Source organism: Pristiophorus japonicus, chromosome 2 (assembly GCF_044704955.1).
Source record: "Pristiophorus japonicus isolate sPriJap1 chromosome 2, sPriJap1.hap1, whole genome shotgun sequence".
NCBI lineage: Eukaryota > Metazoa > Chordata > Chondrichthyes > Pristiophoridae > Pristiophorus > Pristiophorus japonicus.
The window spans coordinates 289319520-289341601 of record NC_091978.1 but is presented as its reverse complement, the minus strand read 5'-3'; the positions used below and the strand labels follow the sequence as shown (position 1 = coordinate 289341601).

The 22082-nt window shown below is 47.2% G+C and overlaps 1 protein-coding gene across 3 annotated transcripts in view; it reads right to left on the bottom strand.

The window, feature by feature from the left end:
- Positions 1–22082, bottom strand: part of ttc29 (tetratricopeptide repeat domain 29) — a 714732-nt gene that overhangs the window by 677252 nt on the left and 15398 nt on the right. For 2 of the 3 annotated variants that reach the window (XM_070871546.1, XM_070871548.1), the window contains exon 3: positions 9050–9139. The exons of the other annotated variant lie outside the window; for it this stretch is intronic. In XM_070871546.1, coding sequence (XP_070727647.1) covers positions 9050–9139 — 90 coding nt within the window. The remainder of the gene's footprint in view (positions 1–9049; positions 9140–22082) is intronic. 3 annotated transcript variants of the gene reach the window in all.

The window sequence follows — 22082 nt, the reverse complement described above, 5'->3', positions numbered from 1 at the left end:
CACACACGCGAGCGCCTCCTTCTCTACCATTCCATACCCGTGCTCAGCCCGCGAAAGTGACCTGGAGGCATAAGCTATGGGTTGTAATTTGCCCGCACTATTGACATGTTGCAAAACGCACCCGACCCCATACGCTGATGCATCGCATGCGAGAACTAGCTTTTTACCTGGATCAAAGAAAGTCAAAACACTGTTGGAACACAGAAGGTTGCGTGCCTTATTGAAGGCACGTTCCTGGGCGACCCCCAAAACCAATCGCACCCCTTCCTGAGTAGCACATGGAGAAGCTCCAGCAGTGTGCTCAAGTTCTGCATAAAATTCCCAAAGTGAGTGAGTAGCCCGAGAAAGGCGCGCAGTTCTGAGACATTCCGGGGCCTGGGTGGCAGGCGAATTGCTTCTGTTTTAGACTCTGTTGGGCGGATTCCATTAGCGGAACTCCTTCTGCCCAAAAATTCAACCTCGGGTGCAAGAAACAGGCATTTGGATTTCTTGACTCGTAGGCCTACCCGATCCAACCGCTTTAGTACTTCCTCCAAATTACGGAGATGGGAGTCGGTGTCCCTGCCCGTGATAAGTATGTTGTCTTGAAATACAACCGTCCCCGGGATGGACTTGAGCAGTCTCTCCATGTTGCGCTGGAATATGGCAGCTGCCGACCTGATGCCAAATGGGCATCGATTGTACATGAAAAGGCCTCGATATGTGTTGATGGTGATGTGTAGCTTGGAATCCTCGGTCAATTCTTGCGTCATATACGCAGATGTGAGGTCTAGTTTTGAGAAAAGTTTAACTCCAGCCAATGTGGCAAATAAGACCTCCGCTCTGGGCAACGGGTACTGGTCCTGTAGGGAGACTCTGTTTATGGTAGATTTGTAGTCCCCACAGATTCGTACGGATCCATCAGGCTTCATGACTGGGACGATGGGACTTGCCCAGTCGCTAAATTCCACAGGTGATATAATGCCTTTCCGCAGAAGCCTGTCTAGTTCGTGTTCAATCTTTTCCCTCATCACATAGGGTACAGCTCTGGCCTTGTGATGGACCGGTCTAGCATCCTGTGTGATGTAGATTTTGACTTTGGCCCCTTTGAAAGTGCCCATACCTGGCTGAAAGATGTTCAAATCGCTTTATAACTGTTGAGCAGGAGGTCCGTTCCTCTAATGACATGGCATGAACATCATCCCATTTCCAGTTTAGTTTTGCCAGCCAGCTTCTCCCCAGCAGTGCTGGGGGGTCTCCGGAGACAATCCACAGGGGAAGTCAGTTCACTGTCCCTTTGTGTGTGACAGAGAGCATGGCGCTGCTGAGGACTGGTACGATTTCTTTGGTATAGGTCCTTAGTTTGGTGTCGATCCTTGTGAGTTTTGGTCTGTCTCTTTTATGCGGTTACAGTTGTTCAAATTGTTGAGCGCCCATGAGAGATTGACTTGCTCCTGTATCCAGCTCCATGTTGCCACTGCTTGCTGTCGAAAGCCTGTTCTCCCGGTTTTGTCTGTGTGTGGGGGTAGCAGCTTGTCTAATGCTGTGAACTCTTTGTTCCATTATTTCATTAGTTGTCGTACCTGCATTGTAAATCAACCTCGTTTCTTCTTCCCCTACCAAGAATGTCTGTGCAACCAGTGCTGCTGCCTCTAAGGTCGGGTTCTTGGTCTCTATGAGCTTTCAAAATATGCCTGCGCGGCCTATTCCTTCAATGAAAAAGTCTCTCAGCATTTCTCTCCTCAGTTCATCGGAGAACTCACATAAAGTAGCCAACCTCCGAAGTTCCGCCACTAAGTCGGGTATGCTCTGCCCCACACAGCGTCTGTAGTTGTAGAACCTGTGTCTGGCCATGTGTAGGCTGCTCGCTGGCTTCAGGTGGTCTGTTACCAGTGTGCTCAATTCTTCAAACGACTTGCTTGCTGGTTTCTCGGGTGCCAACAGATCCTTCATTAAAGCGTATGTTTTCGAGCCACAGCTGGTCAAGAGATGGGCTCTTCTCTTGTCTGCCTTATCGTCGCCTAACCAGTCTTTGGTGACAAAGCTTTGCTGGAGCCTTTCTATAAAGTCCTCCCAATTGTCTCCCGCATTGTACTTTTCATCTGACCGGTTGTTCGCCATTCTGTGGATTCTGTAATCCCGTAACCCGTCGCCACTGTAATGTCCTGTCCCCTCAGTACAGATTCACACGAGGCATGTAGTGAAGTCAAGGTCACTCTGGACCTGCACCTTTATTTCACAGCTCTGGAATGCTGCACTTGCCTGAGACCTGTCCTTATATACCTGTCTCTTGCAAGTGCACCCTTGGTGGTAAAGGTATGCTGGTGGTTACAGGTCATATCTTATTACAGTCATGTATAGCATGTTGGGATACAGTTATCTATAATAATGTAAGATACATGACACCATCAGTCCCTTCTGCAATTCTTGTCCCTTCCTGATAGCCAGGTTGTGCAGCATGGAGCACACGACCACAAATTTAGCTACTTGCTCAAGGTTGTATTGTAGCTCCCCTCCTGAGTGCTCCAGGCATCTAAAGTGCCGCTTAAGCAGTTATTGTTTTCTGGACCACATTGCATATGTCTCTGGTTGTATCGCTTCTCGGCCTCAGTGTGGGTGTCACACAGGGGAGTCATCAGCCAGGTGGCTAAGCCTTATCGGTTGTCACCAAGCATCCAGCATTGTCCTTGTGGCTCTCATGCAGGATGTGAGCCTCATCGAAGCTGCCGGACATTTGGCATTCACTGCCATTATAATCTGGTTGAGGTCGACAACTAGTTTGACCTTCAGGGAGTCAAATCCTTTTCTGTTACGAAAAAGCTCTGGGTCCTGAGAAGGTGCCGCATGGCGATGTGAGTGCACTGTATTGCTCCCTGCACCCCAGGGAGCTTAGCAATTCGGTAGAATCCTCCAGTCCCGTCAGTTTGAGCCTCCGTGGTCATGGGGAAGCTGATAAAGTCTATCCTCCGCGTACAGGGCCTCCGTGATCTATCTGATGCGATGTGTGGCATGATGAGACAGAGGGGAAATCTCGACCGTGGAGACCCGAAAAGAACCAGATGCGTCGAAAGACAGTGCCGCGGTGACCTTGACCGACACCGATGTCCTGATGGCAGGCTGCATATCTGGCCTGATGAGCTTGCATATTTCATTGATCACCACCTTGTGGAAGCGCAGTCTCCGAAGGCAGGTGTGCTCGGACACGTCGAGGTAAGACCTCTTCTCCCTGCAAGTGCGGGGTGTATATGGTCTAGACCTCCTCCTCATTCTGGCTAGTCTTAAATTGGGCACATAATGATGTGCATTAGATGTTGAGCCATTTTCACTCTGCAGCATCTGCGTATTAATCGATGAAGGCTGAGAAATGGCTGGCCCCATTCCAATGAAAGTATAATAGCGATTGATCAGAAACAATAATTTCCACACAAAAATACATTTACAGTAAACCCCAATCGTCCAGTGTTTGAAAAGATGTCTGTTGAGATGGTCACTTCACCTGAGAAGAACTCCAGAGTCAGTCCAAACTCCCCCAAAGTTGAAGCAGCCTTTTGAATGAAGCGAACTGCGATTTTAAAAATGGCGCCCACACCGCTGTAATTCCACTTTTTCTGAGCGGTGTTTTGGGCAAGCGATATTGTGGGCGAGATATGTGAGAGGTGGTGAAAGTGACGCCTGCCGATCTCCTGGGCGTTCATTTCGGCAAATGTGATCTTTACGACAAAATAAAGTGGCCGGTCGGTATTATTGAATCTCGGCATTAATTACATGTGGAAAGTAACGCCGGCCGATATTATGTGCGTTGGTTTCGCCCATTCTGATGATTCCACCCAAAAAAAGTGGGTGAGTGGTCTTGTTTTTTTCCTCGCGTTACGTACATGGTAAAGGTAACGCTCGACGATAAGCGTCCGAAAAATGGGCGTCTGAAGAGGTTAAAATCATTAGTATTTCTAAAAGTATTGTAGCTAATTCTCAGGAGTGTCACATGTGATGGGACAGCAGGCTTATCGTGGGGAGGCAAGCTGTGGGAATGGGTGGTTCACATAGAATTACACAAGATAACGATTGAAACACCCCAGCTTTGTCTGTCAATTAACAGATGATTTAGTCAAGGACAAGTAGGTCTGGGAAGAAGTACTTTCAGAGGAATTGCTTAACCGTAGAAAAGTAATGATGCAGCACATAACTAATCAGATAAAGGGTGCACAGGAGGAGGCAACAAAACTTTGTCAATATAATTGTATTAACCAATGTAATCATATTAGGTAGGCGGAATATTTGTGACGCGTCAGGGAAAATGGAAAGCTTCCGCACAGAACTTCATGATTTTGTACGCATTTTGACTGTATAAAGACAGTAAACCGACGATTGTTTAGCGAGAGCGGTGGGGGTGCAGCCAGTGCGAGAGTGGTGCGAGCCGTTTCTCCCTTGATCGATCGAGTGAAAATAAACAACTCTTTTCTCCATATACAGACTTGTGTCAAGTGTTATATTTAAATACTTCACAACAACGTCAGTCTTCATTTAGTAGCTAAATGAGTGATTATCTGGGCGTTATACCTCATGTCAGCAGTAAAATGGACGTTAAGTTGGCATTATGCATGCAAAAAGTGTAAAATCTCTATCCACATGGATTCTATTTTTGTCTTGCTGCTTCACTTTTTTCTACTGCCGTTGTTATCCCTAGTAAGTACAGCTACTCCACCTCCCCTTTATCCCTCACTATCTTTTCTCAATATATTATACAGGTCCAGCGCCTAAAATCCGGAACCCTCGGGACCGAGGCCGTTCTGTATTCCGGGCTTTCGATTTGCTTTCTGACGTCACGAATCCGGAAACACCCGAGCCCAGGTTCGGGTATTTCCGCATTTCGGAACATCAGAAAGGGGGGGGGGGGGGCGCGGGTGCGGGGGGAGATTCCCACCGAGGAACTGTTCGGCCCTGCGAAGAAAGTTGTCGACGGGCAGGCCCCGCCGAGGAAGTCGCCGGGTCGGCCCCGCCGAGGAGGTGTGCGGTCGGGCCGGCCCCGCCGAGGAGGTGTGCGGTCGGGCCGGCCCCGCCGAGGAGGTGTGCGGTCGGGCCGGCCCCGCCGAGGAGGTGTTTGAGTGGGCCGGCCCCGCCGAGCAGGTGTGCGGTCGGGCCGGCCCCGCCGAGGAGGTGTTCGGGTGGGCCGGCCCCGCCGAGGAGGTGTTCGGGTGGGCCGGCCCCGCCGAGCAGGTGTGCGGTCGGGCCGGCCCCGCCGAGGAGGTGTGCGGTCGGGCCGGCCCCGCCGAGGAGGTGTTCGGGTGGGCCGGCCCCGCCGAGGAGGTGTTCGGGTGGGCCGGCCCCGCCGAGGAGGTGTTCGGGTGGGCCGGCCCCGCCGAGGAGGTGTGCGGTCGGGCCGGCCCCGCCGAGCAGGTGTGCGGTCGGGCCGGCCCCGCCGAGGAGGTGCGCGGTCGGGCCGGCCCCGCCGAGCAGGTGTGCGGTCGGGCCGGCCCCGCCGAGCAGGTGTGCGGTCGGGCCGGCCCCGCCGAGCAGGTGTGCGGGTGGGCCGGCCCCGCCGAGCAGGTGTGCGGTCGGGCCGGCCCAGCCGAGCAGGTGCTCAGGCGGGCTGGCGAGGAGGCCCCGAGGTAAGGGCAGCAGCAGTGAGGCGATGCCCAAGGTCGGGCAGTGGCGGGGCCCCGAGGTCGGCAGGGTTGTCGGGTCTGGATTCCGGAACATTTTACAGATTCCGGACGACCCTGCCACCGATCGGTCCGGAGTCCGGAACATTCCAGATTCCGGAACTCCGGATTCTCGACGCTGCACCTGTACCCTGCAATGTTTAATTCCCAGTCCTGATTCTTCTGTAGCCATGTCTCAGTAATCCGTAGTATGTCTGGTTCCTCACAACGTATTATTGCCCCCAGTTCCAATGTTTTATTACGGACACTGTGGCATTTCTGTACAGAGAGTTTAACTCATTTTAATAGCAGTTCCTCTCACTTTATTGTTAACCATATTGTTACACTCCTGTTCTATAACTTTATTTATTCCCTGGCCATCAATGGCCTCCCTTACTTTATTCTTTCCTATGCTCTCCTTTCCTGTTTGTTTATATTTTGAGCTTCATGCCTTGGGGCTGTTTAAAACCGTTAAGGTGAATTTAGGCAAAATAAGCTAAAAGAAAGCTAATTCAATATCTTTATCTAATCAATTCTAAGAATATGTGCTGCTTCAGAATAGTTTTTGTTGTATTACTTTAAAAATGTTCGTTGAAAGGGCATCTAAAAAGCTATGGAAAAAGAGACACCAGCCAATTTCATCCAAAAGCGCGATATTACCGAGGTGGAAGTTGGCAGACGATGATGGAGAGCCTTTTATGGTCATTGGCTCAGCTTGGTCAAATGGGACCCCAAGGTTGTGAACAGTCTATTTCAGGCTGAGACAGTGGCAAGGGAGGGGGATAGAATCGGCAGCGAGAGAATGGAGTTGTGGCAGAGGCTGAAGACAATAGCCTCAGTCTTCCCAGTGTTTAATTGGAGGAGGTTCCTGCTCATCCAATCCTTCGATTAACTGAACAGCAAGGATTTCCACTCCTGCAATGTACAGATTGTCTGTGACATCAAGCAGAATATCCTCCATCCCAATGCCCAATATGCTTGAAGTTTTCACGATGCATTCATCTGTCGAAATTTGGTCCTCCATCACTTCATTGGGCAAGAAAATCAACTCAACAGATGGTTTCTGGGTGACGAAACATATCCCCATTTCCCATGGATAATGACCCCCAATAAGAGTGGCCCAAACAGTAGAGGAGTGTTTTAACGAGGCACGTGCCTTTACAACATTGGTCAACAAGTTGACCATCTTAAAGGCATGCATTCGCTGTCTAGACAAGTTTAGAAGGGCTCTGCAATATGCTGCAAATCATGTGACATGCATTTTTTAATCTACTTTCTCCTTCATAACCTCATCATATAAAAAGGGCTAGACTTTGACATTGCTGACAAGAGGGCTCTGGAGGCAGAAGTATATGGAGGAGAGTATCATGGTAACCTGCATTCTGAGGATTCCAGTGACTGCTGCAAAGAGCACCATGCTTCCCCTGGTTGACTACACTTGCCGTTCTTTCATCTATTCTGGAAAAAAACTCTGCCTCAAATCATTTACCACAACACTTTCAAACTCCCAACTGTCTAGCCTTTAGCTCTCTATTCAACATGCTACTTCTGCAGCTATCAATCTGCTCAGCCACACCCGCACCTCAACTTTGTTGCCCTTCTCTCAAGAAAACCTTTTTTTCTGTCCCATCCTAGTCATTACCCCTGTTTCAGACCCCATCTTTGTTCCTATAAGTCTAAGGGAAGCAGGCTTGACATGTAGGGCACACAACTGGTTTAGTCATTCATCTCCAGATCTGGCTGGAACATGTCGAGCACTATCGTGCCCTGCACCCCCTGCCAAAATGGCTCACAACCCCAGGATCATCTTGGAATGCAAAGATAATCCCCAGCTTTTCTCCACTAACAACCGACTATTTAAACCCCTCTCCTCTGCCCCATCGACCCTCGTCTCCAGCAAGTGCGAGGAGCTCATAGACTTCTTTGTCATTAAGATTCAGGGCATCCGTTCAACTGCCCCTACTGCATCTCTCCTTTTTCCTCTTGCCTACCAATCCAAAGTTCCCCCCCGCACTAGCCCTGAATTTGAATCTTTCCCTAGTTTCACTCCTATCCTCATGCTCTCTCTGAGCTTGGTGTCTATTTTTGTTTGATTTACGTTACTCCGAAGTACCTGGGGATGTTTTCCTCCATTAAAGATACTATATAAATCCAAGTTGTTATTCTAGGTGCTTTTCCTAGGTGTAACCTGAGGGCCAGTTGTGAGAGATAGTTGGCTGCTCATGCTCTACAAAAGTGTCATGGCGATGAGATTGCTTTCCTTTGATGGTAATTTGCTTCTGGTAGGGAGCCACCGCTGACCATCTCTCTGGAGCTTGTTCCAGAAAGCCTTGTGTTGCCTTCTACATTCCACTGGTGTTGTAATCTGAGGGGGACTGCCAGAGGCCTGGCAGCTGTTGCTGTGCTGAAAGATGACTGTGTCAGGCAAGTGGACTCTAGCCGTCGCCATTGCATTGATCCCAGATTTGTATCCTCACCGGTCTGCACGATAGCTAGTCTGTTGGAGCTCCTGAAAGCCCTTATAACAACTTGCATTAACATAGCACCTTTAACATTGTAAAACCTCCCAAGGCGCTTCACAGGAGCATCATCAAACAAAATTTGGCACCATTACTCTGAGTGCATTGAGTATGTAAAAGCAGGAAACCCTGAACCGCAGTGCCGCTGACCCTCATTATATCGTCATCATCATTATAGGCGGTCCCTCGTATCAAGGATGACTTGCTTCCATGCCAAAAAGGGATAAGTTCACTGGTGTTTCAATGAAGGACCTAATATTCCAGGTCCCGAACTGCATATTGAAGAGTGGAAGATGCCTGTGCATAGATTTTTTTAACGTGTGGTGACCGTTGCACAACAGACAACAGACATCTTGGTCCAGTGGCAAGGATTACCCAAGACGACTGGAGACCAGCTCTGCTGCACGGACCTAGTGCGCAGACATATCGCAGTGTGGGCTGGCCCATGCTGCCCCTGGGCCCTCGCCTCGTCTGGGCCCCGAACGCACGCACACACACACAGGGAGTATGTGTGTAAGTGCCAAATTAAAAAGCAGAACCACAAAGATAATAATCTCTGGATTACCACCTGAGCCATGTGGCTTATTATATGTAAATGAGGACACTCAGAACTCAGCGAGCAGATCACAAGGAGGATCAAAAATTCAAAGGAACTGGGGAGGAGCAATTTTATGATGAAAAACTGGTGGAAACGGCTTCTGCCTAATTTGCATGTAACAAAAAATGTATTTGCCACGATTATACAGTGAAACAGCAAGAAAATTCACTCCCCCCCCACTTTATATTTAAGCTTGACTGTTACACCTGTACCAGTCAACACACATGTTCATTGCGAAAGTTTTTTTTTTTAAAAAGCACAACTGTTGGAGATTTTAAAGGCCATGTTTCATTAATTGAAATGTATAGACTCACGCGTTAATGTCATGTTTGGAGAGTTTCAAATTCTTACTCCGTGTTTCTAAGCGTTTTGCTACTGCTATTCGTTCCTTTTGCGTTGGTACCCTATAAACAAGAAATTTCTTTTAGACTTAGACAACTTTTACATTTTTGGTTTAACCAAGGACTGATAACAGCAGATAATTCCAGATGTCCAGTGTACCAGTAACATTATATTTCCGCTCGTAGTGGCATATAAACCACACCGGGGCTTTGGACTCATTTTATAATGCAAAGCACTGAATGTTCTATGCAGAAATCAGTATGAGGTTTCCTTTTGTTATGCATTTAGCATTATATGTGCCTTTGGGTTTCAGGTCCATTTCTCAACATTAAATATCTTTGTGAAAACTAACATTAATTATGTTACCAAGATATTTATTGCCTACTTATTTTGTTAAAAGCCAATCATCCTTGGTTTTGCATGCAGTTACACAGCTAAAACAAATATCACAATATATAGAAGTAAATCTAAGCACAAGCAGACAGCTAACCTGAAATAATTATTCTTTAAACTGTCTGTAGTTGCAAAATATTGACCTTTGAGGGCAAGGTGACGAGAATAATGATTAAAATGTGATATGTTTTGTAGCTGTAATAAAATTAGTTTCAACGGGCCCAAGTTTCGAGCCGAGCCTGGAACGGTGTAGTCCCGACCTGGACGCCCGTTTTTCGCGCCACAAAGTGCGCCTAAATAAAACCTCCGTATTCTCCACCTCCCTGCAGGTCCTCTAGCCCTCGGCGCAGCGCAGCAGGAGCTGTAGGGGGCGGAGCCAGGTCCCTGCACTGAAAACAGTGCCGGGACCTCTGCAGATGCGCGCTACAGTGGGCATGCAAGTGCAGTAGCTCCAGGCGCCCGAAACTGTGTGGGAGGGGCCCGAATCACGCAGCCCCTAGCCCTGGCCGAATGGCCTCACTGGGGCTGCGTGAATAAGGCTCCTCCCACGGCCAGCTCCTGCTTCCTCCCGACCCGACTCGACTCCCGCTTCCCGCCCCGGACCCGACACCCGCTCCCCACCGCCCCCGGACCGGACCCGACACCCGCTTCCCCCCGCCCCCGGACCGGACCAGACACCCGCTCCCCCCCCCCCCCGGACCCGACACACCCGCTCCCCCCCCCCCCGCCTCCGGACTGAATCCGACCTGACCTCCCTCCTCCCGACCTGACCTCCCTCCCTCTCCCTCCCTCCCCCCGACCCCGAACCGAACCTCCCTCCCTCCCACCACCCCCCCGACCCGACCCAACGCCACCTACCTGTAAATCTGGTGCTGGGGACGGGCCCTGCCCGAAGTCTCGGGCCCGGCCCGTTCAGCCTCCCTCCCCCTTCCCCCCCACCCCCCTCAATCTCCTTCCCCCCCCCCCCAAATCTCCTTCCCCCCCCCCAATCTCCTTCCCCCTCCAAATTCTCCTTCCCCCCCCAAATTCTCCCCCCCCTTCTCCACCTTCCCTCCCTCTTCTCCACCTTCCCTCCGCTCCCCCCCTCTCTCCCTCTACCCTCCTCCTCCCCCTCCCCTCACTGTCAGAAACACAGACACTGACAGACAGAGAATAAAAGACACACAGACAGACAGAGAGATAGAGACACTGACAGAGACACACTGAGGGGGGCATCCCAGCACGCTGTTGGAGGGCTCCCGGTGCTGCAGTCGGTAAGTAGAAAATGTTTTATTTATTGATTTAAAAAAAAAAAATTATTTCTTATTAATTTTTTTTGATTGATTTATTGGTTGATTTATTGATGTATTTATCATTTATTATTGATGATGGCTCTTTATTTGTAAAACTGAAGTGTTTAATGTTTGTAAACTTCCCTTTAAACACCCCCCCGCCCCCCCACCATTCCCTACGCCTGATTTGTAACGTACGCCTGATTTTCTAAAGTGCAGTCAAGGTTTTTTCGAGCGTACAAAAATCTTCACTTACTCCATTCTAAGTTAGTTTGGAGTAAGTTTTCACTCACGAAACTTTGAAATCAGGCATAAGTGGCCGGACACGCCCTCTTTTGAAAAAAGAATTCTGTTCCAAAGTGAAACTGTTCTAACTGACTAGAACTGGAGCAAACTAAATGACGAGAATTCCGATTTCTAAGATACTCCGTTCTACACCAGTTGCTCCTAAAAATCAGGAGAAAATCATGTGGAAACTTGGGGCCAACGTTCCTAAACAAAGAATCTTACAGGTTATCCAGTGGGCAAATGCATCACATGGTATGACACAAAGCCATACAGACCAGGAAGGTTGGTATGTTTTGAATTACTTGACCTTAGACCTATGGCAGTTGGAGTGATACAACTGTCCTCAGTACGCACCTCTGGTCTTGCCAAGGAGAAAAATGGTCAAGGTACCCTGTTTTGAAGTATGCAAAGTTGGAGTAACTTTTTGCTTACAATTAAATGCCTTTGAGAAACATTCTACCATTTGATTAGCATTGTTGATAACAGCTTCACATTAACTGGAAACTTTAAATAAATAATCACATCTCAATCCTTTTTTTTTACACCATTGCTAATGAACATTCTTACATAAGAACATAAGAATTAGGAACAGGAGTAGGCCATCTAGCCCCTCGAGCCTGCTCCGCCATTCAAAAAGATCATGGCTGATCTGGCCGTGGACTCAGCTCCACTTACCCACCCGCTCCCCATAACCCTTAATTCCCTTATTGGTTAAACATCGATCTATCTGTGATTTGAATACATTCAATGAGCTAGCCTTAACTGCTTCCTTGGGCAGAGAATTCCACAGATTCACAACCCTCTGGGAGAAGAAATTTCTTCTCAACTCGGTTTTAAATTGGCTCCCCCGTATTTTTAGGCTGTGCCCACTAGTTCTAGTCACCCCGACCAGTGGAAACAACCTCTCTGCCTCTATCTTGTCTGTCCCTTTCATTATTTTAAATGTTTCTATAAGATCACCCCTTATTCTTCTGAACTCCAACGAGTAAAGACCCAGTCTACTCAATCTATCATCATAAAGTAATCCCCTCATCTCCGGAATCAGTCTAGTGAATCGTCTCTGTACCCACTCCAAGGCTAGTATATCCTTCCTTAAGTAAGGTGACCAAAACTGCATGCACTATTCCAGGTGCGGCCTCAGCAATACCCTGTACAGTTGCAGCAGGACCTCCCTGCTTTTGTACTCCATCCCTCTCGCAATGAAGGCCAACATTCCATTCGCCTTCCTGATTACCTGCTGCACCTGCAAACTAATTCATGCACAAGGATCCCCAGGTCCCTCTGCACCGCAGCATGTTGTAATTTCTCCCCGTTCAAATAATATTCCCTTTTACTGTTTTTTTTCCCCCAAGGTGGATGACCTCGCATTTTCCGACATTGTATTCCATCTGCCAAACCTTAGCCCATTCGCTTAACCTATCTAAATCTCTTTGCAGCCTCTCTGTGTCCTCTACACAACCCGCTTTCCCACTAATCTTTTGTGTCATCTGCAAATTTTGTTACACTACACTCTGTCCCCTCTTCCAGGTCATCTATGTATATTGTAAACAGTTGTGGTCCCAGCACCGATCCCTGTGGCACACCACTAACCACCGATTTCCAACCCGAAAAGGACCCATTTATCCCGACTCTCTGCTTTCTGTTAGCCAGCCAATTCTCGATCCATGCTAATACATTTTCTCAGACTCCGCGTACCTTTATCTTCTGCAGTAACCATTTGTGTGGCACCTTATCTAATGCCTTTTGGAAATCGAAATACACCACATCCATCGGTACACCTCTATCCACCATGCTCGTTATATCCTCAAAGAATTCCAGTAAATTAGTTAAACATGATTTCCCCTTCATGAATTCATGTTGCGTCTGCTTGATTGCACTATTCCTATCTACAGATGTTAAACTAACTGGCCTATAGTTACCTGCCTTTTGTCTGCCCCTTTTTTAAACAGAGGCGTTACATTAGCTGCTTTCCAATCCGCTGGTACCTCCCCAGAGTCCAGAGAATTTTGGTAGATTATAACGAATGCATCTGCTATAACTTCCGCCATCTCTTTTAATACCCTGGGATGCATTTCATCAGGATCAGGGGACTTGTCTACCTCGAGTCCCATTAGCCTGTCCAGCACTACCCCCCTAGTGATAGTGATTGTCTCAAGGTCCTCCCTTCCCACATTCCCGTGACCAGCAATTTTTGGCATGATTTTTGTGTCTTCCACTGCGAAACAAAATAATTGTTTAAGGTCTCAGCCATTTCCACATTTCCCATTATTAAATCCCCCTTCTCATCTTCGAAGGGACCAACATTTACTTTCGTCACTCTCTTCCGTTTTACATATCGGTAAAAGCTTTTACTATCCGTTTTTATGTTTTGCGCAAGTTTACTTTCATAATCTATCTTTCCTTTCTTTATTGCTTTCTTAGTCATTCTTTGCTGTCGTTTAAAATTTTCCCAATCTTCTAGTTTCTCACTAACCTTGGCCACCTTATACGCATTGGTTTTAATTTGATACTCTCCTTTATTTCCTTGGTTATCCACGGCTGGTTATCCCTTCTCTTACCGCCCTTCTTTTTCACTGGAATATATTTTTGTTGAGCATTATGAAAGAGCTCCTTAAAAGTCCTCCACTCTTCCTCAATTGTGCCACCGTTTAGTCTGTGTTCCCAGTCTACTTTAGCTAACTCTGCCCTCATCCCACTGTAGTCCCCTTTGTTTAAGCATAGTACGCTCGTTTGAGACATTACTTCCTCACCCTCAATCTGTATTACAAATTCAACCATCCTGTGATCACTCATTCCGAGAGGATCTTTTACTTGGAGATCGTTTATTATTCCTGTCTCATTACACAGGACCAGATCTAAGATAGCTTGCTCCCTTGTAGGTTCTGTAACATACTGTTCTAAGAAACAATCCCGTATGCATTCTATGAATTCCTCCTCAAGGCTACCCCGTGCGATTTGATTTGACCAATCGATATGTAGGTTAAAATCCCCCATGATTACTGCCGTTCCTTTTTCATATGCCTCTATTATTCCCTTGGTTATTGTCCGCCCCACCGTGAAGTTATTATTTGGGGGCCTATAAACTACGCCCACCAGTGACTTTTTCCCCTTACTATCTCTAATCTCCACCCACAATGATTCAACATTTTGTTCATTCGAGCCAATATCATCTCTCACAACTGCCCTGATATCATTCTTTATTAACAGAGCTACCCACCTCCTTTCCCTTCTTGTCTATCCTTCCAAATTGTCAGATATCCCTGTATGTTTAATTCCCAGTCTTGGCCACCCTGCAACCACATTTCTGTAATGGCCACCAAATCATACCCATTTGTAATGATTTGTGCCGTCAACTCATTTACTTTATTTCGAATGCTGTGTGCATTTAGATAGTGTTTTAATACGAGTTTTTCAACCATGATTTTTAGTTTTGACCCCCCCCGAAGCCCCTTTATATTCATACATATTGTCCCTTCCTGTCACCTTGTGGTTTACACTTACCCCAGTGCTACTCTGCTCTGTTGCCTCCTGCCTTTTGCATTCTTCCTTGGGGTCCTGTTTATCTGCGCTCTCACGCACTCTAACTAGCTCAGAGCCTGCTCCTGGGTTCCGAATACTCCTCGCATTGAGGCACCAAGCTTTCAGGCTTGCCTTTTTATTATACTTTGACCCTTTAGAATTTTGCTGTACATTGGCCCTTTTTGTTTTTTGCCTTGGGTTTCTCTGCCCTCCACTTTTACTCATCTCCTTTCTATCTTTTGCCTGTGTCTCCCTCTTGTTTCCCTCTGCCTCCCTGCATTGGTTCCCATCCCCCTTCCATATTAGTTTAACTCCTCCCCAACAGCACCAGCAAACACTCCCCTAGGATATTGGTTCCGGTCCTGCCCAGGTGCAGACCGTCCATACACATTTCATGTTTCTTGTCCTAGTATATATTAACTTATATAAATCTATCTTAAAATCCATCCATCATTCCTTAGCATACCCGAGTAATTGGTAAATTTCTCTTTATTGTTTATCTTTCTCATACTTATGTGGAAACATGGTTTGGTATCACCAGGAGAATTTTACAGTATAAAAATACTGGTGCCTAAATTTGATAATGCTCCTCCTGAGAACGGATGGGAAATGGTCACGCTAAACACATGCGACGGAAGAGATCGACGCAAAAACAGCCTAAATTTGTCCTGGGATCTCATTGGAATAAATCCGGCAAGCTGCAGGCACCAATTAGGCAACTCAATACACCTTGCTCATCCAAACCCTCGGTCTGCAAGTTAGGTCCAGGGAGGGAGTGGGGTTGGCAAATAGGGCAAGTGGTGGGAAGGAAAAGAGAGTGAGCATGGGACAGCAACGGTCAAAGACATTGATATGGAGGCACAAAGAGCACTCTTGCTCCTCCTCAGTCCACATTAATGTAATGAAGCAATCAGAAATTAAAACCTAGATCAGCAGAGAAATTAATAAAAATTTGTTCAGGTAGCCATAAAAGACCTTGCGGAGACTGTAGAAACAGAATGAACATGATAAGCATAAAAAAAGTCATTGTCTAAAAGGAGCCTCATCCTGATACAGCTACAGACTCCACATATTAGTTGGACAGCTTCAAAGCTGTGATGAGACAATGGTCCGCAGTCAGCTCCATGTGAACTGTTTAGAGAAGACAGTTGCCTAGGAAGAGGTGAAAGGGCTTTGACTAAACAGTCTAAAGCTAAAGATTTTGTGATAAGAGGAGCAGATTGTGAGTGGCCAGTAGAAGGGGTGGGTGGCGCGCAGGATCCAGGATCCTGAAGAGACGTCAGGGAATACCGCTGAAGAAAGTTTCTCCTTCTGATGCGAGGATGGATCACCATCGATGGTCGAGTTACATTCCCTGCTGCATTTGTTTATATCTAGAAAATAATGGAAGTGACTATAAACGGCCACAGGAGGTACAGTAAAAAGTCTTGTAAAAAAGTTATTCCTGACCTATTAACTGTATTCTGACCCATTTTCCTTAATTCTTTTGGTTTTTCATTGCTGATAACTGCTTGTATATATACCTTTGACTTCTGCTGGGGATCACATTTTTTCCTCCTTCTCCATTGGGGATGATAAACAATTTGGAGGACAGTGGGGGCTAAATTCAACATCGTTGGGGTTAAAATAAACTTGAGTAAAAAGGAACAATCTGTGTTAGTACTTCTCATTTCTCAGATGCTGAACATTATATACCTGTGGGGAGAAGTATCTAAAAGATTCATTCTCTTAGTTTGATTTAAAAAAAACTTGCGTCCCGGTATTTTGGCAGCCTCCAGAAGTCCTTCCAAGGACTGCTGGTTCGGCCGTTACTGAGCCTGAATAACTAGCCAGAGCTTGTGCAGCGCAAGCTCTGACTAGTCTTCACGAATTTCCTGAAAATGGACCTTCATTTCATTATTCAAAGGAGGCCGGTTTCCATTTCAGGCGGGCAGTAGAGCCGCCTAAAAACAAAAGACCCTGACAATTTCGTGGCGATCCAAACGTACCAGCAAATCAGGTGCAGACTGTCGGCTGCTAAATTCGACATCGTAAGACAGGCCCCAACGATGTTGAATTTAGCCCTCACTGTCCTCCAAATTGTTTATCATTCCCAATGGAGAAGGAGGAAAAAAATGTGATCCCCAGCAGAAGTCAAAGGTATATATACAAGCAGTTATCAGCAATGAAAAACCAAAAAAATTAAGGAAAATGGGTCAGAATACAGTTAATAGGTCAGGAATAACTTTTTTGCAAGACTTTTTACTGTACCTCCTGTGGCCATTTATAGTCACTTCCATTATTTTCTTAATAGTGAGAGACTAGAAGCTGTAGAAGAGCAAAAGGATTTAGGTGTCCATGTACACAAAGCATTAAAAGCTAGTGCACTGGTACAAAAAGTAATCAAAAAAGCTAATGGAATGTTGGCCTTTATCTCAAGGGGACTGGAATTCAAGTGAAGAGGTGATGTTTCAATTATACAGAACTTTTGTTAGATCCCATCTGGAGTACTGCGATCAGTTTTGGGCACCGAACCTCAGAAGGATATATTGGTCTTGGAAGTGGTACAGCGCAGATTCATCAGAATAATACACCAGGGCTTAAAGGGTTAAATTATGAGCACAGGTTGTATAACTTGGCTTGTATTCAATGAGGTAGAAATGATAGAAAATAGGATGTACGATTTCATGTTATTATTGCCTCATTTAGAATATGCATGCCCCTGTTCCAACGAGCACCTCTGGTGCTTGGCAGAAGACATACTGAAAGATTTGACAGATGCAAAAACAGGCAGGTATCGGGTGCAACAGGTTTCTGACCCTTTGAGCCTTACCAGTCAGAATATATGCTAAACTTGGATGGTATTCAGAGCACATACTAATGCGTACCTCAACCCAACATTATTCCTCTGCCTTCCTGCTCTTCAGCATCCATCGCAGGCTTAGATCTTCTTTGGATTAAGCCACAGCTACCCCCAGTGCCTCTCTTGGCATTCTCAAAGGAGCCCATCGAGACAACTATTGCCACCTCTTTACAAGCAGCAACCCCAACTGCCATATCCTCCTCCTTGACTGTGCCAGATCACATGACCTTTCGACTTGCATGGTCTTGATCATAGACGAGGCCATCTCTGGCCATTTCCTTGTATCACGTCTGCTCACATTCCCCATCCACTTCCAATTCCACTTTCTTCTCTATCTGTCCCTAAGAAAAAACTCTACCCCAAGTCACTCACAACTACACTTCCAAACTCACAACTGCCATTGACCACAATACTTTTGTAGCTGTCAATCTGTTCATCCACTCCTTCACCACCAGAGATGCCCCTGTCCCAGTAAAACTTCAACTCTCTCAAATCCCAGTTGTTACCCCAATAAGACCCCATCTTCCCTTCAAATCCAAGCGGCACAAACCTGAACTGATGTTGTGCACAACTGGTTTAGCCATTCATCATCAAATTTGGCTGGACTACATCAAGCACCATTAGGCCTCACTCTCTTCTGTGTAAAAGCCACCAACTATTCCAGGAGCATTCTGGAGAGCAAAGATAATGCCCTAGTTATTTTTCACCACTATAAACTGTTTCCTTGAACACCTCTCCGTTCCTTCCCCCAAGATTCCCCCGCTAAGCCCTGATCATGTGTCCTTCTCCAGTTTTTCTCCCATCATACCATCTTGTCCATGAGACCCACTATATGCTCCCTTGATCCCACTAAACTATCTTCAATAGTTCAATAGAGTCATGGATAGTTCCCTTTGACTGGAAGCTAACTCATGAAGTTCCTATTTTCAAAAAAACAGGGACAAATCAGAGCCTGGGAACTACCGACCTATCAGCCAGTCAACATTCCTTCCTGACCCCCCATGCTAACTGTCATTGTAAATGGTTCATTACTCAGGTACTGTTCCGCCTCCCATATCCATCCCAAGGGTGAATAAAGGCCTCTATGAGCCACTTGTCCATATCTTCAATAGTTCAATAGTCATGGATAGTTCCCTTTGACTGGAAGCTAACTCATGTAGTTCCTATTTTCAAAAAAACAGGGACAAATCAAAGCCTGGGAACTACCGACCTATGAGCCAGTCAACCAACTATCCATTATTGGAAGATGCTCTTTTATGATCACTGGGAAAGGGAAGGGGCCATTAGAAATTCACAGCACGGCATCTGAAAAAAATAGGTAGAGCCATACACATTTGATATTGTTTTTTGAACAAGTCAATAGTGTCGTGGATGAGGGAAATCTGGTACCTTCAGAAAGCCTTTGATCAGATACTCATACTAGGCTACTTCACAAGATAGGATCTTGGTGGTATCAGTGGAAATTTGAAATCTGGATTAGGAAATCTGGTGGGGGGTGCGGGGTGGGGGGAATGGGGGCGTGGGGGGGGGGTGGGGGAAAGGAGAGGGGACGCGGGGGTGTGGGGGCAGGGAGAGAGGACACGGGGGGGGGCGCGGGGAGGGGGGGGAGGAACAGAGTGAGCCAGGGGGTTGGGGAAAGCGACTGACACAGGGTTGGGGGGGGGCGGGGGGAGGGAGAGTGATACGGGAGGGAGGGAGGGGGAGAGAAAGAGAGGAAAGATAACTTCTAGCCAATTCACGTCTCAGAGCATCAAATAAACTGGCAAATGATACTTAGAGGATTGACGGTGGAAATACAATGGCACACATTTAAAGATCACACAGATGAACTTCAACAATTGTACATCGTCTGGAGTAAAAATAAAACGAGGAATGTGGCTCAACCGTGGCTAACAAGGGAAATTAGGGATAGTGTTAAATCCAAGGGGGCATATAAATTGGCCAGAGAAAGCAGCAAACCTGAGAGAAATCATGCTTGACAAATCTTCTGGAATTTTTTGAGGATGTAACTGGTAGAGCGGACAAGGGAGAACTAGTGGATGTGGTGTATTTGGACTTTCAAAAGCCTTTTGACAAGGTCCCACACAAGAGATTGGTGTGCAAAATTAAAGCACATGGTATTCGGGGTAATGTACTGACGTGGATAGAGAACTGGTTGGCAGACAGGACACAGAGAGTCGGGATAAGCGGGTCCTTTTCAGAATGGCAGGCAGTGACTAGTGGGGTGCCGCAGGTCAGTACTGTGACCCCAGCTATTTACAATATACATTAATGATTTAGCTGAAGGAATGGAGTGTAATATCTCCAAATTTGCAGATGACACTAAACTGGGTGGCGGTGTGAGCTGTGAGGAGGACGTTAAGAGGCTGCAGGGTGACTTGGACAGGTTAGGTGAGTGGGCAAATGCATGGCAGATGCAGTATAATGTGGAATGAGGTTATCCACTTTGGGGGCAAAAACACAAAGGCAAAATATTATCTGAATGGCGGCAGGTTAGGAAAAGGGGAGGTGCAATGAGACCTGGGTGTCATGGTACATCAGTCATTGAAAGTTGGCATGCAGGTACAGCAGGCGGTGAAGGCAGCAAATGGCATGTTGGCCTTCATAGCTAGGGGATTTGAATATAGAAGCAGGGAGGTCTTGCTACAGTTGTACAGGAGCTTGGTGAGGCCTCACCTGCAAAATTGTGTTCAGTTTCAGTCTCCTAATCTGAGGAAGGACGTTTTTGCTATGAAAGGAGTGCAGCAAAGGTTCACCAGACTGATTCCCGGGATAGCTGGACTGACAAATGAGGAGAGACTGGATCAACTGGGCCTTTATTCACTGGAGTTTAGAAGGGTGAGAGGGGATCGCAGACACATATAAAATTCTGACGGGACTGGACAGGTTAGATGCAGAAAGAATGTTCCCGATGTTGGGGAAGTCCAGAACAAGGGGACACAGTCTAAGGATAAGGGGTAGGCCATTTAGGACTGAGATGAGGAGAAACTTCTTCACTCAGAGCGTTGTTAACCTGTGGAATTCCCTACCGCAGAGAGTTGTTGATGCCAGTTCATTGGATATATTCAAGAGGGAGTTAGATGTGGCCCTAATAGCTAAAGGGATCAAGGGGTATGGAGAGAAAGCAGAAAAGGCTTACTGATCTTATTGAATGGTGGTGCAGGCTCGAGGGACCGAATGGCCTACTCCTGCACCTATTTTTGTATGTTTCTATGAAAGAGAGGGCGGGGGAGGGAGCCCCCAGCGATGCGCACGGGGGGTGGCCACGAGCAACGCGCACGGGAGGGCCCCGAGCAACGCGCGCGGGGGGAAGGGGGGCCCCCCGAGACGCGCGGGGAGGGAAGAGAGACGCGGTATTACGCATGCAATAACTCAATAGGCTTAGTACCATGAACTAATCAGGTGCTACGTGACTCGACTGTATTAGCTCTCAAAGTCAGGATTAAACATGGAGGCTTTCTTTATATACAAGGGCTACACGTGTGTGTCTGTGGTCCAATGACCTCCGACGGTCGCTGCCTCTGGTGGCAGGTAAACCCAGGCATATGTACATCATTCCCCCCCAAGATCTTGGTATCAGTCCTATTTACAAATTGAGACGGTCCGGGGCTTTCCACTACATAGTTGATCGTCTCAGTTCAATTGCAGATCTTGGTGAGCTCTCCGAGTCATTCATGACTTGAGGCTGGGTAGCCGATCTAATGGGAGTGGCAGTGTCCACGTCAGGGATTGAAGGGCCAGATTCATTGACAACAGCAGGGTCTTCTGATGGCTGAATATGAATCGGTTGGTCATTGATGGTGTCTTATTCAAGCTGTTCTGGTTCGTCTGCATGCCGCAATTTCGTCTGATCAATGTGCCTCCTGCATGTTTGCCCATTAGTGAGCCTGACAATAAGCACCCCGTTAACCTCCTTGGCAGTAACAGAGCCAGTGACCCACTTGGGCCAGTGACCATAATTTAGCACATACACAGGATTATTAATAGAGATGACACGGTAGTGCAATCATGATACCACTGCTGATGTTGACGTCCGTTTTCGACGCGATCGTTAAGATCAGGGTGGACAAGCGAGATACGGGGTGGGGAGTAGGAAGAAGAGGCGCGGGGGGGGGGCGGGCAAGCGAGGCGCGTGGAGGAGGGAGAGAGAGAGAGAGAGAGAGAGAGAGAGAGACGGGGGGAGGCAAGAGAGAGACATGGGGGGTGGGGGGGGGGGGGGCGGCATTCATCATCACAATGACGGGATACTGTATAAATCCTGTACAAATCTCTCCCTGCCTTTCTTGGGCCTAACAACACGATTACCCCATAGCAAACAATCAGATTGAATGGATAGTTCATCTTTGCGACAGTTGTCAGGTTTGGTCTCATCACACACTTCCCTGGGAATGGCCGACCAATCACCACTAAGAACACAACGTTTTACAACTGATAAGATCGGATCCTGGCTGGTCCAGGTCCTAACTTGTTGAGCAGTGACAGGCGACCCTTCACTCTCAAAGGCTTCCATGACCAACAGTGTTGTATATGTATAATATAAATATACTCCCTGTACACTCAATGTAGTTACATAAGACTACTGAATGTATCTTCACACTGTATACACTACCTTGTACCACCAGACGGCTACAGGTAAAATGCAGAGAACAGCGCCAGCCCTTATACACTGTCAACCGCGAGGGTCTATGGAGT